At 41.6% G+C, this 20,925-nt stretch overlaps 1 protein-coding gene across 10 annotated transcripts in view; it reads right to left on the reverse strand.

Moving 5' to 3' along the window:
* The window catches only part of FOXP1 (forkhead box P1), a 392,520-nt gene that overhangs the window by 149,352 nt on the left and 222,243 nt on the right, over positions 1-20,925 (reverse strand). For all 10 annotated transcript variants that reach the window (XM_049827087.1, XM_049827082.1, XM_049827079.1 and 7 more), the window contains one exon: positions 19,482-19,663. In XM_049827087.1, coding sequence (XP_049683044.1) covers positions 19,482-19,652 — 171 coding nt within the window. In that variant the 5' untranslated portion in view covers positions 19,653-19,663. The remainder of the gene's footprint in view (positions 1-19,481; positions 19,664-20,925) is intronic.

Here is a 20,925-nt window from a genome sequence, read left to right on the forward strand (position 1 = left end):
CAATAGACAAAACACCCACTCCAAGTGACGTACTGTTTTCCATACCACTCAGACAAAATCAAAACAACAGAGCTGTTGCAAACAAAAACAAAATAACATTTCCCATAAGCATTCCAGACAGAGAAAATTTACAGGAAAAGAAAGCTGGGAAAAGACCCAGAGCGAAGTGAGTGTTTGTACCTCCAGCCATAAAACCCGCTTCTGCAGAGCTGGTAAACAACAGTTTAACATTAAAAACACATAAAGGCTAACAATTGATTAATTGTCAAACTTTAGAGTTAAAGATTTACATCAGATGAGAGGGCTGCGCTGCTGGCACTGCCTGCTGACTTGGGCGGCGGGGAGGTTCGGCTGCCCGCAGCCCGGGCGCAGGCAGGGTACAGGCAGCGCTGCCCGTCCCTCCTGCCCCCGTGCAAAGGCAGATGCAGCCAAGGAACATGTTTCATTCAGAAAAGAGCAGGATCCAAGCCGGCATGGGGAAAAGCAGCAGCGATAAAGCAAGGAGGGGAAAGTAAACAATCAGGTTGATTGCTTCAGAGCAGTATGTTCTGCAGAGACTTCGGGGGAAAGAAAAAAAAAAAAAATCCAGATTTTTCCTTTTTTTTTTTTTTTTTTTGAAAGTCCTTCCAACTCTCTGTGCAGCCTGGCGGAATAACAACTTTAAAAAGTGAAGATGTCGCTTTTTTATAGCTGACTCACATTTATGTAACTTTGTTAATGCATCTGCTCCCTGGAAGTTACAGTATCTGTGTTTAGCTGCGATACCTGCCCATAAATCGTGGCAGCGCGGCGAATATCAACAGCTGCATTTTACTATTTCAGCCCGTCAGTTTACAGTGTCTCCATCACAGCGAATTCCTGTCAGCTGCACTCTCGCTAACACAATTCCTATGTTTTGCCTGGCAGTAAATGGACGCTCCTGCCCCAGCATCATCTAAACAACTCTGTTAACATTTGCCCCCGAGCGTCTCTCTCTTTGTCCAGTCCCTGTCTTCTAACAGATGTCATCCAAGTCTAATCAAGCATAAAATGGTCATAAATATTTCTTTCTGGTAGATTTCACATTCGCATTTCATGCAGGGACATGATATTTTTCTGCTACCTCCAGGGAGTACCTAATGCAAAAACCAGTTACTTACATTCAAGGCTCATGTTCCTTTAGTAAAATGCAGCACATGTTCTCAGTTCAAAGACATAAAAAGGCACAAGACTTTATCTTCTTTTGTTTAACTGCACCCTTTTTTTTTTTTTTTTTTTAATAACGTGTGCCACAGCTTCCATCTAGGTATGACATTGTCCTTTGCTTAACAGGAAAACACACCACCACATAATGCCGAATTTTGACCCTACCACACTCTCAAGCACAAGCATTTTTGAATTTCATACTCCCATACCTTAATTGTTGCACAAAAGATAGATTGCACCCCCAGCCCACGCCCAGCCCACTCCCCCGCTATTTCATTTAACAAGCTATTTAAAGACTTCACAAGATTAGAAAGGCACTTCTCTATTTTGGTTCATTTTATGCAAAATTTTGCAACCTACCTCATCATATTTTATTAAAACAGTTGAATGATTCTAGGATACAAATTTAAGGTTCATGCCTGTTTAACAGTTGATAAAGATAATCATGAGATGGAAGCAATTTCCAGTGCTTAAACTTTGAAACTATTCAAGATAATTAATTCTTCTTAATGTTGGAATCATCAGAGAAATTATATTTACCCTTGGTAAATAATATGTCAGTCTGGAAAATAAAACTAACCTTGGATTATTCACAAAGCCGTATGTCTTATTATTTTTTCCCCTGTTATGTTTGTCAAAGCAGAAATATGACATAGCTATTTAAAGTGAACCACACAACACTTAAGGATATAGATCACAACAGTGAAGCTGTTTTTCCTCCTCCTTCTCCACTGAGCCTAATATTTGATTACTGTTAGTCAAATCAAGCTTTCAGGCAAATAATCTCCATTTTTTAAGTTAATGAGATGTGGTCATGTTGACAACAGCTTGCAGAAACTTTTAATTCCAATTCCTGCAGGCTGTGCTGGCCTCTTTTACAGCAACCACTGTATGAATGAGTCAAATTTGCCAAAATGGCTTATGTAGACAAGTGCACACTTTAAAGAGGCACTAATTAAAAATACCCACTGGTATCATAATTTAAATACCATGAAAATAAACTGTAAAAGTAGCTCAGCTACAATCTTATGACTTTCCTTAGAGCTCGTTTACTTTAACTAGATGATGTTTTATTGCAGATGTATTCCTAGCTAAAAACAATTTTACGTCTTGGAGGAATTCAAGATTTTGATATAATTAAACAATTTATGTTAATATTTGTTTCACATAAGCTATTAAGCAAGCCCCCAGAACAAGTGCTAATTGAGAAAGATGCAAAGAAGTAGAGTGCTGAAGTAAGCAGCAAATTTATACTGTTGATTTACTGCTCTATCTGCAACTTCCCCCCTCATTACAGCTCTCTTTCTCCTTCTCCTTCTCTGCTATAAGGCTCCCAGCTGTACTGAATCCCATTAAAACACTTTCCTTGGATGTTATTATCTACTGCTTTCCTCAAAAAAGGAAGAAGAGGAAAAGGGAGAAAGAGAGGTGGAGCTTGGTATTATTCTCGACGCACTTCCCTGGCCACAACTTCTCCAAAATCCCTTTTGTCTTTCTGATTTTTTGGCAAGGAATGCGAGCGGCACAGCTGTAGTGTAACAAAAGCAGATGTGAGACCAAAAATAAAAGGGAAAAAAAAGTTGGTGCTGAGAGGGTTAAACCTATTTAAGGGGTTAAATATGCAATTACCGCTGACTAAAACCAGAGAGACATATAGATAAATAGAAGAAATGAAGTCCCCAGGTTCCATTCAGAAGCCTTCATCACATTACTACCAGACAGAAAACTCTTTAAGTACCATTTTCAGATGTTAAATCATTGTTCGTGCAGCACATATTCTCACTATTCCTGGGGGAACAATATCTGAAGACAGCGTGCTAACAAATGCAATCCAGTAAACAGGCATTTTTCCTCTTGTTGTTAGTACCTTTGTGTTCCAGCTCCCAGCTCTGTCATCCATGCCTTCTCTCTGCTTTGAAGTTAAAGTACTGAATGAGCGTTGTCATCTATTATCCAGAGTGTGCATGTAGATTATAAATAAGAAATAAAAGTGACTTTCAGTACACTGCTTTTGCATTAGCAAGTTGCCTTCTCTGTTACCTCCTCTGTCCTTCATACTTTGCTACCAACATTATATTAAAAACCTGACTTTAAGTGTTTCTTGTAGAATGCTATAAAATACGTACACAGCGGAGACAAAAGTTTTATTGAAACAAACAAGTCCAGCAGTTTAACCAGGTTCATGAGTTCAGCTTCAATAGACTGTTTAACCCTTATCTGCAGATGTCCTTCAGGCCGCCGACACATTAATTGCATCCCTGCCTTCTTTTGCATGCATGCTACTGAAAACACAGAGCTATTAATGACAATGAAGTTTATTTACAGAAAGAGTCCTTTTCTACTATTGATCAATTATTTATTAATATTTTCCAGTGTAATGATCTCATCACATTTTTCATTTTAAGGCCTGGAATAAACGCTTTTCACATGAGTAACAGCGCTGACCTATTTCAACTGCATCTGCTGGTACCTGGTCAGAAAACTCTTCCCCACAAACACAGAGACTTAGAAATATTTCTCCCATTGCTTCATCTAAAGAAAGAGGTGAGCAAAGACAATCTGTGCTACCCCTCAATCTTCCCTCTGCCTTCAGCCAGCTTCACCAAGAGCTGCAGCAGGGCTACAGAACTTCTGCAGCAGGGACCCCTGCATTTGGAAATGGAGATTACTGAGGTCTGGTGTCTTAATCCACACACGCTGCCTAAATTCTGGCAGTTTAGGAAGAAGAAAGGTGTTTGAGGCCCTGAGGGGCGGTGGGCACCCAGAGAAGTACACACCAGGGATGTCACAGAGAGTTTTGTCCTGGCCCTGCGCTACTAGGCAATCCCCTGGGCCACCTCTGGGCAGGGGCACAGGGGACTCGGGTCTCGTGTACTGGCTGTGCCTCTGCAAAAAAAAAAAAAAAAAACAACCAAAAACCAGGTTCTGGGGAAAGCAGAGAGAGCCAAACCAGGCTGAGCCCAAAGCAAGCACTGCATGACAACCCATAAGTCACAGAAATCCAGCTTCAGGAACAGTAAGCACAAGCCTGGGAACAATACACTTCTAAATAAATAATAACAGATCTTTTACACTTAGTAACTTCCTCATTATTTAGCGGAACATCCATTTTAGAGGACCAAAAGCATCTTTATGCACCTAGCTTCCTTCCAATTCTATTCTACTTCAGCTCAAAGTCTTGGCAGACATTAACTCTTGCACGACATCTGTGTTGTTTCAAGATGATGGGAAGGAACACAGAGACCTGAAGACCAAAGCTCCTCTGGAGAGGGAGTGGAAAAGGCTGGACGGGACGCACTGCACAGGGACTGGCAGTGCCCCAGCTGCTGCCTGCAAAACTGGTATCAGCCGAGATTTCCTGAAAATAAAATCCCTCCGTGCATCTCCCTGCCTCTGCAGATGGCACCAACTTTTGGGGCAGAAGGGAAACCCCTTGGCTTTTCTGGCTGGGCAGCAAAATTTGCAGTACATCTGTGGCTGAGCATGGGCTGGTCAGGTAAGGAATGTGCAGGGCAGGCACAGAGGAGCTCTCCTTCCCTTCATCCCTCCAGGTGTCCTGGATCTTTCTTCCTTTCATCCTTTTGGATAAACAATAATGATATAAGGAGGTTCAAGCACAGTCCAGTGATTTTTGCCCGGACATATGGGAGCCAGTCCTTTCATAAAATGCTTTTGGTAAATGGTTCAAGTCCCTATAAAGACCGGGGCAATGTAGTAACGATTTCCAAGGTTGTCGCCTACTGCCTGCCCATAACATCACAAAGAAAAAACAACCAGATGGAGGAAAAACAGCATAGAAGAAGAGGCACATATCCCTTCCTTCCCTGTACCAGGATAAAATGGAAGTGTGATTGTGCTGAACAACCTTTCATTAGCAGATAGCACATCTGCAGGCAGCTCAAACAGCCTGGAGAACGCCATCCTCCTTTCTCTTAGGTAAGGTAGCAGGGGATGGTGCGATCTCCAGATACATAAGGAGTATCATCAATCCCATATGAGTGTGAAGGGCATGCTGCTAATCCCTCCATCGGTCCCATCTCAGGGCGCACCCAGGCACAGGAGCTTCTCTTGCTCTGGGAAAACAGCGAGTCCACGTCTTAACCCTGAGGAACGGGGCAGCCCTTGTGCCCTTGGCATTCAGGATCCTAGTGTCCCCATGGAAGGTGGACTTAGGCATGCAAACGAGACACGACTGCAATGCAATCACCACCTTAGTTGGCTGCACGGGGTGTATCACTGGTAGAAATACAGCAAATGCCAAATCAGATGCTTGGAGCACAAATCTAAACAAATGCCTATGCAGAGGATCCTGGGGTGTATTCCCCAATGTGTCCGAGTACTTTCTCCAGCACGGCCCCAGGCTTCATTTCACCTTTTGTGTCTCCGGCCTTAAGGGACCTCAGCAGCCTCAACCGCCAGCGGTCGGCCTTTCTTCTGCTGATCCCGAACAGGGAGATTTCAAGGGGCTAGAGAGGAAAAAATTGGCATTCCTCTCCAAGAAAGATGATCAATCCTTCAATTGGTAGCTGCCGTGTCACTGAAAAAAGCAGTGTCACCTTACAGGACAGCATGCCAGACATTTCCTGAAAAGCTGCGGTGGCTTTGTTCAGACACCGTGGTCCTAACCGCTGAATGCCTGTCGCTCCTGGAGCTCCGTCCCAGCCCACCACGCTGGAGAACATAAAGGGGTATTTTTTCCCCTGGTAGGGGACAGTTTTCCATCCACCTCCTGTCCATGGGACCGAACAGACCAAGCCCCAGTCCGGCTCCCTTACTCGGCAAGTTTGTATCTTGCCCAAGATTACTAACAAGTAAATACTCCTAGGTTTCACGAGTTCATTTAACACCAGCTATATCTCCCCAGCATGAGGGGATCAGCTCCTAAAGACAAGATCAGAGAAGGTGAAAAGCTGGTCTTAGGAAACATGAGATCAGGTACGAAAGGGATTCTTTGCTGTCAAAGCATAATATGTCAGCTTGTGATAAACCTGAATTGCTTCATATACCAAGGATCACTAGACATTAGCTGCTTTTTATATGGCAATATGGTGCAGAGGTTTCAGACAGAATATTGTTTTATGTTGATCATGATAAAACTCTCTGTAGCTTTGATAAAGTCTGCATACAGGCTTTGCATTCAAACTAATGAGTGATACTGGCTGTTGGATGCCGAGACACACTCTTGATGCTCTCCAATGGTTCAACTCGTAACTAGGAATCAATTCAGCCTGGATAAGCAAGAGTGCTACTCATCTAAGGGGGTTTGAATGATGATCCCGTTCCCTGTGTTTTCCCTAGGTACATCTGAAAAGGTACGGTGACAAAGGGAGCACCACATGTTGCCAAAGTACATCTCTTACCAGAAGCATCTCCTGGGTTCAGCCTGCTCTGAACGAACAGTTGGCTCACACTGTAATCAGCCATCAAACAGCTCAGACCCTATGGGCTATTCACTTAGCACAGGCCTTTTGCTGCTCTGTTTTCCAACATCTGTTTCAATGCTTGTCATCTCCCTGCTTTAAACAAATGTACTGCAGATGTCTTGTCCTGTGGACGACAGAGACTTGGCAAAGACAGGAACAGTGGCCTCCAAATGACAGAGGCACAGCTATGGTAGTTATTATTGGGGGGCTCTGGATGGACTCTGTGCATTAAACATGAAATGGGTTTTTACAGCCCCACCCCTTGCCCCCCTTTAAACTTTTCATTTTGCCCTTCAGGTTTTAGACACTGATGAAGGACAGGGATCAGGACACAGACTGAGATGCAGCCTACTCAGAAACATGCGGCCTGAGTCTTCTCAAAAGATTTATCATTGACATACAGAACTAAACGGGACAACACACTCATTTGCTCATCTTTTGCTCCAAGGACAATCTGATACAAGACTGGAGATGGAGGGACATGATGTGTGGTAAAGATAGCAGCTTCTGAGATCAGATTCTGGTCTAAAACAATAGGAAAGAGACTTCCTCGGGCTAAGATTGTGCTTCTGGAAGAACCAATATACGCAATGGGATATACAAGAAAAAATAGGGATGGGCTACTGTGAGGGGTCTCCAGGCACATCCCTCCTAGGGTGTTCTTTTTATGCAAATTCATTTTGAGCTTCCACTGTGAAAACCAGTTAACAGATTTGGCATTCTGGATATTTTGTGAGCACTATTTTTGCCCCTGTGAATGCATCTTACCTACACTGTTTGAGGTTTGGCTGGGGTGAGTTATATAGCAAGTAAGATTCCGACACCCTCAGTTTTCATTAGCTTGGTTAATTGGTGCAATAGCTGTAAAGAGGCTGGAACAAGCCAGGTGCTAACTAGCTACTCTTCCTGCTGCTCCGTCCCGCCCAGTGAAGGCAACATGGGTATTTCTACGCTGTTTTGAATGTCAAGTGCAGATGAAAGGTCAGTCCAAGATGCAGGTAAGTTTTTTAAAATCAAAGAGAAAACATGTATCCATTGGTAGGTCTTTGAACAGAGGAAGAACAGGAGAGGTCCTGTATTTTGACTGTAAAGTTACTGATAGTATCTCAAAGGACATTTTCATAAGCAAGCTAGGAAAACGTAATCTTAAGAAAATTACTGTATACTGAGTGTATGTATCCACGGGTCACTCTCAGAATGGAACAAGATGGCAAATGTGCTGAAGAAGTCAATCTGGTTTTAAGAACAACACAGATGAAGGAACAGACAACTCAGAAAATCTGGGGATGATGCTACATTGGGAGTGACCTGCAAAGACGCTGGAGGAGAAAGTGGAGAAATTGTCTGTAAAAATGGGATGGCATTTATTATGGATAAACTATAAGGTGCTACAATTCAGCTGGAATACCCAAACTTTGTAAGTACAGCAGGGAAGACAACCGATTGCACGGCACTTCTTCGGGGGACAAAAAGAAAAAGCCTAAGGATCACAGAGGATCTCAAGTTGAGTATGAGTCAACTGGGTCACGCTGTTGCAAAAATGACACGTACCACAGTCAGATGCATAAACAGGAGCATTGCCTGCAAGCTATACACTGGGAAATTCATTGTGTCCACTTGCTCCAGCAAGATTTCATCTGGAGGATCATGTCATTGGAGCACTGCAACTCAAGATGAACACAGACTGATCGGAAGCAGCCCAGAGGACAGTGACCAGAATGACCACAGCTCTGGAAAATAGGATGTACAAGGACAGAGCTAAGACTGCTTAAATTCTGAGAAGAAGGAGGGTACAGACACAGGAAGAGCATTCATTTATCAAAAAGGATGCTGTAAAGAGAGAGGAGACAGTCTGCTCTCTGCCTGTTACAGACACAAGAGGGAAGAGGCTGTACTTGAAGGACAAGCATTTTGGTCAGGCATTGGGAAAATGCTTCCTAATAGAGAGTTAAGCACCAGAAGACCCTGCCTGGGCAGGAATGAAACCTCCATCGATAGACTGGTGAGACACGTATGAGGCAGACGTGTCAAAGATACACTTACTCCTGACTTTGGTCTGCGCAGAAAGACTAGGAAAAAAAAGCCTATTTTTCCAAAATCCATAGAGAAAAAGGGTAAGATTATAGAGGAGTTCATAGCAAACCTGGGCTGGTGGCCTGCCCTGTTCTGTGCGTGGCTGCAGTGCCCAACGAGGCCATCAGACAGCTCTAGAGAAGTTACTACCACGCGGGCTCTCGGTGACCTTGGAAGGATCCCCAAACGCGAACATGGCATGCATTTCCCTGCCCCCAGGGAAAGGCACATATTTTTCCTCGCAGTTTATGAATCTTTGACGTACAGTCCCTATGACACAGCCTTGGAAGACCATATCTTTTATTTATTATGCCTAGCAATTGTCCTTGTAACCAATTAGGAAAAAAAGCAGGTGGTCAACAGAAACTCCACAACATTCAACCCCTCAGCAAAGCAAACACCATACCTTTTGGAGCAAAAAAACCCACCTGTAAACAGAGCTAATCACTGCTAAACCCTTATAATTCAGTCCTTGCCCAAGTTAAGAAACTGGAACCAAGAGTAAAACAACTTCAAAAACATTAATCAGAGGAACTGGTGAATCATTCCTCAAGGAAAAGAAGGGAGTCAGAACTATTTTCAACACCAAGTGCTCACTGTATTGTGAAAAGGGGCTCAAACCCACACTGTCAGACTGGACTGAGGGACAAAGGGTCCCACGCTGCCCGCCGGGAGAGCTGCTCCAGCTCCGGCTGCTCCGGGGACCCGGAGAAAGGCTGCCATCACAGTCTTCACCCTGACAGTCATAAAGGAAGACTAGTCAAACACAAAACATCCCGCTTTTAGCTCCTCTATAAAATATCTACAGTTACCAGCATTCCCTGTACCTTGTTGAGTATTATGTTCAATAATATTAATAGGCTCATATTTACCATATCTTAAAAGCTAACAATCCCATTGCCAGCACTAATTAAAAAGACAAGAAGCTGAAAAGCAGCAGTGGATTATTTCTTCAATATGGATTCATGCCTAGATTTAATAAAACCTGTTTTAGTGTTATAACCTTACATTTGTTTCAAGAACACTATAAAAGATAAGTCTGCTTTTTGTTGTTTATTGACTTGGAGGGTTTTTCATTCGGATCTGTAATATAGCGTTACAGCTATGGGAAGGCAGTGAAGTAAGACTCTTTTCCCTGAACAAAACAACACTTCTGCTACCCAAATACCATGTCTGGGATGATGGCTGGGAAGAAACCAGCACACCTGTTCAGAGAGAAGAACTCTGAATACATGAACAGACAGTAAAATGCAGGATTAGGGAGGTTTATCTGTAACAAACCCTCCCTCTGACCTTACAGAAAGCACTTCACCTACAGCTACGAGCGAGTGCCATGGCCAGCTTTCCCAGGCGGTAGACCGCATGGTTTCTTCCAGCCACAGAGCATCCTTGCCACAAGAACGGAGCTCCCATGGACACATGCTCAGCAGATCCGATGCTCTCACCCACGCTGACCCGCTCTGCATGTACACGCCAAATGCAGTATACATTCTCAGTGGGAATTTTTTACTGCATCATGGCACACCTACCAAACAAAAATACTGTGCTTAACCTACAACTGAGGATAAAGTTAATAATGACAGACAGAGCACTGCCTTAATCAGCCTCTTCATCAAAAATGTTGTAGACTTTCCAACAAAATCCAGAACAGTTGCTTTCTGTACACACCTCTGTCTTTCTCCAAGTTTTGAAGAAGAGGATTGACATAGTATAGGAGTGGGTATGTAATGCAATACAACAAAGTAAAGGTAAACCACAGCCACTGTCCCAAAACCAGAGCTTTTCCCAGGCAAGCTCACCTTCAGATCAAGTTTCTCATTTAAGCAGAAGCCAGAAAAAGTCTCCTGGAGACTGCTGAGACTGGACTTTGAGGATACGAGTGCTACAAATGCTTTCCCATGCATAAGGAGAATCATACCCCATTTTATTTCTGATTTTTCCTGCAAGATGCTGGGCCCCACTACTTCATAAAAAGTTCCATTTCGCCTTCATCATGCCTGTCTGACCTTTCTCCTTCAGTGAATCACTTAATTATGTGGAAACAAAACTATGAAACGATGATGGTTGAAAAACACAAATACCCTAGCTTCATATGTGAGAACGCAGCCAAAACCCCCAAAGTTGTGGGTCTGCTGCTGATTAAGGATGCCAGAAGGTACTAGGGAAGATCTACCCTCTGCCCACACAGCCCTTCTGAACAGCCAGGGACCCTCCCCCTGTTTTAGCACGTATCTCACTGATTACTGGAAAAAGGAGAAAAAAGCATGAATGGCAGACAGTCAGTGGTCTTACAACATTTCACTAGTGTTGCAGTTCTTTCCTGGCAGAGGTTTTTTGGTACCAGCGATAATAACAAGGAAAATTTAAGGAAAACTTGATTTGAGCACGTCAACAGCAACCACATTCCTTTAGCTTGTGATCACTCTAATTCAAATAGACAAGATTTTTTTCCCCCTCCTTTCCTGCACTTAATTTCCAGGTAGAGTTTGTTAAAGCCTGAAATCCCACCTGAACTTTGGCAAGTCTTTTCTAAAAGAAAAAAAAAAAAGGACCCATAGACAAATATTTGGCTAAGCAACCCATAGCAAATTGCGTAATGCCAGTTAAAAGTTGTGTTTTTTAAGTATCAGCCCCAGAGGTTTTATCTGAAATAAAATCCTGATTACTTCAAATTCTGGAGGCAAACTGTGACCTTGCTCTGCATCTCCAAATTTGAAACATTTGTGTTGTGCCCCTCAATAATGATGTCTCTTGCAAGGAAAAACCAAAATCCTTTCAAAAACTTGCTTATTTCATTTAATAAGGTAAGAAGGCCCCAAACATGCATATAAGAATTAGTTCAGCCTTGAAGCTTGATCAAAAGAGGTCACCCAAAATCAGAAATACAGTGCTCTATCAAGCAGAAATGACCCATCTCCAGGCATGCAACCGCCTTCTGTGTGCCTGCACGCCCAGTGGTGTTTCTGTCTGTAACAATCCCGGTCCTCAATCCTTATTAAATAAGAATCAGGATTAGGTGAGCACGCAGAACACAAGGAATTATATCCATTTCTTGCATCCTTCTCCTCAGTTTGCCTGGGAACATGCACTTCTGTGAGGGCTGGGTGCGAAGGGGAGAACTGCACTGATGAGTTTTGCAACACGTTGCCATCTAGATTAAATAGTCTAACTCTCTTCAACCTTCACTTTACCAGCCTTACTTTCTGTAGCCCGGAAAAAAAAAAAAAAAAAAAAAAAAAAAGAAAAAGAAAAACCCTTAAAAGAAAAGAGGAAATATGATTAAAAATAAATTGAAAAGCCCAACTTGTAATAAAGCTGGCACTTGCCCCAGGCTTCAGAAATGTCTGAGACATGACACTGACTTTACAGACACTCTACAGACACAATATATAGCTTTTATAGGGAAAAAAGAGATATATTTGCACTATTTAAAACAGGTTGCAAATACATTTTATGTTTTGAAAATGTAGGGAGCACAGCTATCAAAATACAGAATGCAGCAACAAAACAAGCAACGCTCATCCTACAAAACTCTCCTTATTATAATGTCACTGCTTACACTAAGGCTCCAAAAAATACCTTCTGTTAATTGTTTTTTAATTAATGGGGTGCTATACAGTTATATAAACTCATGAAGAGTATTCGTGACTTTTGCATTTTTACTTCATGTCCCAATCTTTATTTACAACATTACTGTTATAAATTACAACAGTACTGTTGATATTCTTCTCACTTGCTGTGATACCCAATGGAGCTCCACAGGAGAAAGAATATAACACAGGAAATCACAGCATTTGATTCTGCTCTCATTTAAATGTATTTAAGTCAGACAAAACTCCACTGAAATCAATGGCTACACTAGTGAAAACCACTGCAACTCCGCTGCTGTTCCTAAGGCACTGCCAAACAATCTCCCTACGTGCAGTGCGTTTCCAAATAAAGTTAAATTATTTCTAAAATATCAGCAATCCATGCAACTTCTTATTAGTGTGAAATTACTTAAGCCTTAATTCAGCAAGGTACTTAAGCACATTCTTAATTTTACAGGCATGAGACGTACCAGTGACCTTAATAAGACTAGTCACGCATTTACATTTAGGCACATGCTTAAGCATCTTGCAACATTAAAAGCCACAATGAGGAACAGTTCCACGTGAATTAAAGACTGCTTTACACCTTCATAGGCACACTACCATTTTAAGTTTGCTATATCCCAGGTTTGGTTGCACTGCTTATTAGATAACCCTTAAAGTATGAAGATCAGTGGAGGAGGAATAGCCTCTAATAATTTGAATAACATCAATCATTTGAAATGGACTTTTAATTTATATCTGATGCCTACTGAACATCTTCCGCAGTGTATACACATGCCGGATAATAGCTTTAAAGCATTCCTTTGCGGAGTTTCCCTAAACAGCACTCCTGAATGTGTAACTTCATTGCTTATGAGTAAGCATAGGCAAATATAAGGGGAGAGTACACACCTACGAAAACAGCTGGGAACAAACACACCGCTGCTGAATTTTCACATGAGATGCAAGGCTAAAAAACAAACCAGCAAACATATTTCAGAACTTACGTCTCTTCAAAGAGCCCACGTAAACCTAAACAATTACTGCATGATCTTAATTTACCAGAAGTAAAAGCAGCTATTGTAAAAAACCCAAATAAATACAGAAAGAGACATCCATAGCCTAAAGACGACTTCTGGATTTGGATGTGCACATAATCCAGGTGATTACATGGCTAATGACCCAGCTTCTGCATGTACATGCTTGTATCTGCACACACAACTGCAGAGCCCTGGGTGCCAATGTCAAGGTGCTTTGAGGACTCAGATTTATGCAGTTATTTATCAAAGACCTTAGAAGCAAAATAAAACAAAACCAAGGCAAAGAAAAAACAATAATCTCAGTAAGTGCAACAAAGTGGTAGTTTCCCCTTACCCTTCAACAGTTAGAGAAAATTTAAGGCTTGTTGATGTCAATAAGTAGTTATAACAAAGACATTAGTAATAGCGAGGATAGAGAATGCTGCGTGAATGTTCTCAGCATGGTTCATTGACAAGAGATCTAAAAATTGAATTATTAAGGAAAAAAATCATTGATTCTAAAATCCAGGCAAGGTAGCCAGCCTATGTTAAAACTTATTTAATTTTTCCAGCGCTGCTTCATTCCTAAGCTCTCAGAGCCACAGCTTTTCCATTGAAAAGCAAAAGACATTTTACGCACAATTTTCCCTCTACTAGAAAGAGGTATATTGTGCCCTTCAGTGAACATAAAATTGATATTATCATCTCTTAGTTTATATCTCACTACTTAACCTTCAGATTAAAAGTTATTAGATTTGAATGACTAAAAAGACATCATGTCACCTTCCGTTCAATGTTGGGAGATGGGAGAACTTCGGGGAAAAGTCTGAATGATAAAAATACAAAGTTACCAGGAGCGTAAAGTTGTTTTTTCACATTCTCTGATGAAACAGCACAAGCTTTACAAATGCAGTCATCTTTTCAACACGTTGCAATCATCAATTATCAGTGTACTACAACACAAAATCAGACACAATCCAATAGCTTGCATGGAGCTTAATCTATACTTTCAAATGGCTCTTTCAATAGCAACACCAGTTTAATAATTAGGTTTTATGTCTCTTCAGACAAAATGACTCAACACGGACGCTCCCTCAAAGTCTAACAAACAAATTTGGTCTAACCCAGTTATGTCAATAGGAAACAAAGACTTTATCTTGGATCTAGTTTAGCAGTTTTGTTCTAAAGAGGTAAGTCCACATCATGATCAATGGGACCATAAAAATCCTGATGCAGTTTGTAACCTCTCCCCACAAGCTTTCGAAATAAGATGATACTCACCAAACTATTTTTTTAAAAAAACAAAGCACTACTTTAATTTACATTGTGATATATTCAAAATTCTTTCTAGTCAAATCTTCTTTTTGATCTGTCCAGTTAAAGCAGCGTCTCAACAATACACCAAATCCCCCATTTCTTGTACATTTTCCTTGTCCCTGGACATGAACAAAATCTGAAGAAACCACATATTCCCTCTGGAGTTTGCTTCCCTCAGTCTAACACTTCACATCTCGACATTTCTCCAAACAACTACTGCCAAAGGGCCCAACTGTGGCATCTTCACATTGATACCACAAAGACTCCAACTGCAGTCAGTGAGACCGACTGTGAAGAAATCATTGACTTGGGCACAGGCATCAGAACCTAGTCCAAATTTCTTATGTCTATCAAACATCCTTTTTATCTCCTATACATGAACAAAATTGTATTTTCCATTTGTATACATTCAGTGGAATGAAGGTGTAAAACGTACAAAACAGGAGGCAATGAAATATATATAACACTGTCAGTTTTTTTCAAGGAAAAAAAAAACTTCTTTCCTTACTTTGTGGTCACATGGCAAAACCAGTATTTATCTAAACTCTTCAGAAAGCCTGAAGTGACACTTCATAATTACAGTATAGTTCAGCTCAAAGACAAAGTGAAGAAAAGAAACTTTCCTACAATTCTTTATATAAACTTCCTCCTTGTTTCTCCATGTACCAGTTGCATTGGTATTGCTATTCCAGTTTGTCATAAACAGTCACCTTGTAACCTTTTTTATCAAGCAATCTATGCACTACCTAAAAGTACACTACACTCTATCAGACAAGGTATAGGTTTACATTATACAAACATTCCAATTCTGCCTGCTCAGCGCAGGTTGTCAATAAATGCAAGCAATTGCAAAACAGCTATGTGTGGTTTTTTCCTTAAGAGAACACTGATACGAGCCTGCCAGTTCTGCAAAATAAACTCTTTGCAATCTCTGCAGCTAATCTGTCAACAAATTACTATTAAAGTCATACCTCCTAAAAGTTCAAAAGCAGTCTGGATTAGACAAAAGACACTGAGTTTTATACTCATGGGGCAGTACTTGAAGTTACGGTATCAAAGTGGATCTTGCTATTGATGTGGAGAGGTTTGTATTTCTGCCACCATGCAACGCAGCATTTGGTGTCTTGCTGCTATATATCGGAATTCAACTTTGTGTTCATTCTCTTTGTTCAATTCATATTCTTGTTTCTCTGCTAATAACGTGAAGAACACTTTAATGAATAGTCCTGAGGATAAAAATAAAACACAATATATAATATTTATTTTATAAGCTTAAAAAAAAAAGAAGAAAAAAAAAAAAAAGAACCGGCTAGGACTGAAGCATCAAACCTTCTATTTGAGTAGATGTCAGAAACCACTGAAGCAACTAAAGCTGTGATCATGTACATTAAAAGGCAGTTTGTCCCCATGAGTCTTTATTTATTACTCCCTGGTAGGCAAGAGTCACCCCATCATTGCATACTTTCTGTCCAAGCTTCCCTTGCCCAGCCTGACTTTCAGCTTGTGGGTCACTCCAACACCCATTCTGGACCTCCCAGATGTTTTCTGTGAAGCCTCAGAGCCAACAGATGTTGTCAGACTCTGCCTGGTACCTCGTTCCCAGGTTTTCTGCCCCATCCCTTCCTTCTGCCTCTGTGGGCATCTTGGGAGCAAGCTCCTGAGCCCTGCTGCCTGACCCCATGCCAAACAACTGCTTTTGATCTCTTCAGGAAGCCGAATGACCCAGGTAACCTTCATGCTTAAGCCAGGTTTTATAGGCAGGTCACCAGAACCCTGCCCATTCCACCTCATCCTGAGAGTCATTTCCATGAGATGCCAACCACCAGCACCCGTGGAGTCAGCAGCAGCGGGAAGGCAACCTCTCCCACCCTCAGCAGGTGCCAAAATACTGCAGGAAAGGGTGTCCCTTCCCTTTCAGTCTGGTTCTGGGGGCAATTTCTCCTATACATAGCTGCATTTTTATCCAACTCTTCCACAGATGCACTGTCCCTGAGGAGTCACTTGTATTGCTTTGGCTTTCTTACTTCACGATTACAAATATAAACATCAGTTGGAGCTATTTGGTTTTATTATACATAGTAGAACTCAGCCCCGCATTTGCTACTCCCAGCTTAACAGTACATTTTACAAGATTCCTAATGCTAAAATAATTTAGCATCACGTCACTTTCTGTCTCCTTGCATGGCAAAATCACCCTAAGATGACATGGGAAGCATAAAATTTGTCCTACGAGCGTTCCCTGCACTTACTACAAGAGTCTTCACACCGTACACTGTTCCTTCAAACATATGAACATCTGTGGTGCTCCATATTTTTCCATGGTAAAATATTTACAAGTTTGTAAACCCATTAAAACTTCCTAAAAAACCTGAAGCATTCCTGTTTTCCTCTCTCATACTAACAAAGCTATTAGTTCTTATAAATTCATAAATTCCACAAAAAACACGAACCAAAATTCAGCACAGATGCTTTGCGCAAGCCATTGTATGTCCAGGTTTCACGACTCAGCCATGCTCATCATGGGAATGCATTACTAACCACAACAGCAAAGCTCAAACTACCCGCCGCTGATTTTTTTTTTCAGACAAAACAAGTGCCAGGTGGCAAAAAGAAAAGATTTGAATGAAATGCTCTTAAGAAATAGCTGTTTAATTCAGAACTCATTCATTTGTATTGAAGAAGCGTTTTGTAGAACGCATTCTGTTAAGTGACCTGAGAGCATATGTTGTATACGGAGAAACATCTAAACATTATGCTCCATGTTGTATGTGTATCTGTAAATGCTTGCATTAGCTGTCTGAAAACAACGGGTTTTTCTTCTTTTCAGCGTTTAAAAATATTTTCCAAACACAAAGATTGATATTTTTATGCTAGCTCTGATTACCCTTTTGTTGTTATCAGGTTTTGGTGGTTTGTTTTTTTGTGTTTTTTTTAAAAAAAAAACTGTTTTAAACTTTGCAATCCACTTGCTTTTTAAAAGATAAACTCCACAGAGAAGTTAGTCATCAAAACCAATTAACAGCAGAATTCAAACACAGAACATAAAGGTCTTTCAAGAACTTGGAGAACAGCAAGCTCCCTGACCACATTTATTGTACTGGCAGAGGATAAATAAACTACAAGCTAAAATCTGAGCCGTGTGAAAGCAATCCCGAGCCTGGCGATCCAGCCCCCCAGCCCCGCGCCCTGCTCCCAAGGGGGTTGGCAGCACTTGTGTCTGTGCCAGGCACCGTTTTGGGGGAGGGCTGGAGGACCAGCGTAGGAAGGAATCGGTGCCACTCCTTAATTGACCAAATGGGTGGCTGTTGAATGACACAACCCGTTACACGCGAGATTACGACGTTATTTGAGGCGGCATGAGCCCTCTGGATGGCTATGGAGAAGCCTTGGCACAAGGCACCGGCAGTGAACGTTAGTAACTGGTGGTAGGAGCGGAGGAGCAGAGGTCTGAGCAATTCTGTCTATGGCGTGCACGTGTTTGCATGCCCCCCCCACTGTGTTTCTCTCTGCACAAAGCAGCGTTGGAAAATTCCATAGCGCTCCTATGGAAAACGCAGCGCGATTAACTCATTTTGATACGAAGCCGTTTTAAGACAAGACCTTTGTGTTGAACATATTTTACTGTTCCACTCCTCTTCTACTGTCCTATATTAATCAAAGCTGTAACCCCTGTTGTCTTTGCACTACGAATCAGAATGTGCCCCTGGCGAAGAATGAGGGAAAAGTCAACAGGAATTAAGTTTCAGTGCAACTGTTTACTCAACTGTGGCCTGCAGTTATTGAAATTTTATCCGTGGTTTTGTGTGACTACTGCAGTAATGAATTCAGCATGGCTGTGATTTTCTCACTGATGGTATTCTCACTTCAAGTAAAAACCTGTAGGATGAAAATGATTGAAACAACCAAAGTCTATGCATTTAGTATCATCCATTTTTCTGACTTGTTTAATTATGGCAGCTTTCTGTCTTAGGTTGGCAAACAGGGTCCCCTACTCCTCCGCAAGCCTTCCGTTTGCTTTGTTTTTGAGTGCAGGTTTTTTCCTCTCCACAACAACCTGCTAAAAAGATCACTGTACGCTTAGGGGAGTCTTAACCAGCTGCCAATCGCTTATTTAAAAGGTTTTAAGAATGCTTATTGCATTAGAGAAAGTGTGGGTTAGGCATAAGTGTATTCACCATGGCTCTGCTGCAGCCTTTGTTCCCAAACATGTTAATGATACATGCCCAGCACTTTGGTGTAAAATTTCCTCAGAGGGTTTCAAAATTTTATCAGGGAAAAGAAAAAGACAAAACTTATTATGCAGATAATTTACACTGGTGAACTTGGTCACTTCCCAGAAAATACACTAATTAAAATACAAAGGCAAAATGCACAATTTGGTTCCGATTCTTCTGAATTGAGGAGTACTGACATGGGATGTATTTATTTATTTATTCTGACGTTTTGCCACAGCAGATACCTCCGCAGCCTTTCTCACTAATAGAAAACATTCTGTTGATAGAGGTTGCTAGGTTATATTAAAATTTGGTGCAAAAACAAAACTTGACGTTAGTGTATTTTCCACCCAGTGACATATTTTGGAAACCAGTTATTTGTATACAGTGGTTCACGCAATCGCTGCCACCAGACTCAACACATTCAGGCAACGGAAGCAAGCCCTGATCTTTGGGTATTTCCAGGGAATGATTAAAAAGGAGCCCCGGAAGAAAGTCCAATGTTTCCCTTTACATTAACAATTGCAATCCCCTACGGACAAAAATGTACAGAATGTCATAGGCAAGTCCTAAAACCATCCTCTGACTGGCAAATATGAAGGGCTTGGGGGGGGGGGGGGGGTTAAATGCTTCATGCTTTTTCTGTAAGTAGGAAACTTGTAATACATCTTACAGTACCTGCTGTTGCTGAAGATGTGCTAAATCTGCAGCCCCAATTTCAACTGAAGGTGTCTCGCCGTTTGATCTCACTTCCCGCAGGCTGCACTCTAGTAAATGGTTGCCACCGCTCGCTCCATTCTGAATGGCTGAACCGTTACTTTTTGTCTCAGTCCCAGATTCTTGCATCATGACTCAAAAACCTGAAATAATTTAGGGGAGGGGAAAAAAAAAAAAAAAAGCAGCTGTTAAAACAGTTGCTGTATATAAGGAGACATGCCCTGTTTTAAATCCTGCCAAAACTGTAAACATTTGTCATTTCCCTTCATACGATTTATCTTTCATTAATGGTTCCTGCTACTAGTTTATGTTTATTTATCTGTTGGTACAGCTATAATTTTAGTAAGTTAGTTCTGTTCTAAATATAGTATTATTTGCTCAACATCTTTTTTCCCTTAGAGAAAAAAAAATATTTTTGAATGAACACACAGAATCCATAATTAAATTTCTCTAGTTACATCTGGATGCTTTCCTTTGAAACGCATAAGCCATTCTTTGCAATGTATGATGGACGATATCAAAAACTTGATATATGCTACGTAGAGGCAGGTAGGTGAATGAAGCAGAGCATTCACTATTTTGGTTTCCATTCACACAATGATACTGCCAAATTAGCACCTTTTATTACTCTGAAGCAATTTAGGCCAGGTCTGGGATGTGCTGGACACCATCAGTTTTCGTTTGGGGCAAACTGCTTCAGCTGCTCGCAGAATTAGTCTTTTTGGCAAATTTCTTGGCTATGGATTTGGTCTGACTTTGGATGTACTACGGAATTACAGTTAAGAGCCTCCTGCATTATTTGGCTAAACATCATCTTAGCAGCCACAGCTGTGCACAGCCAGCCCTCTCAACTCTTGGTGGATGTCTGTCCCTGGGTGCTTTACAATGCTGTGCTCATCAATTTTATCAGGGGGTCACAGGCCCCACGATGAGGATGAGGATGAGGATGAGTGCCTGCTTGCTCACCCCAGAGCTCCTGGGATTCACACGTCTTTGGGAACTAACTGTCAGCATTTTTGCACAAGACCCCTCCAAAACAAAGCACATGTGCCAGTTTTCAACTGCCAACTGCTACCTTTGAGATATTTTGATGAGTTGTTTTATAGGTATTTCCACCTGCAAGGCCCCAAGTTCCAGGACTTAGATGTTATTAACCTGCTCCGCTTCCCCTGGCCCATCCTTCCCCCCCTTCGCACTCCTCCTCTCACCCTTACCCCAGGGGAGATGGGGTACGGTAAGGCAAGGCGCACGCTCCGAGCACGCTGCCTTCTCCACGCTAACTCACCACATGCACACGTGAGCCAAATGCCTCCGTGCAGGACAGTTCACCTTGAAAGTAAGATGCTTTGTAATTAAGGAAGAACCTGTTTGAATTCAGTAACTACCCTGAATCAAAAGGAAGAAG

Source organism: Accipiter gentilis, chromosome 23, assembly GCF_929443795.1.
Source record: "Accipiter gentilis chromosome 23, bAccGen1.1, whole genome shotgun sequence".
Taxonomy (NCBI): Eukaryota; Metazoa; Chordata; class Aves; order Accipitriformes; family Accipitridae; genus Astur; species Astur gentilis.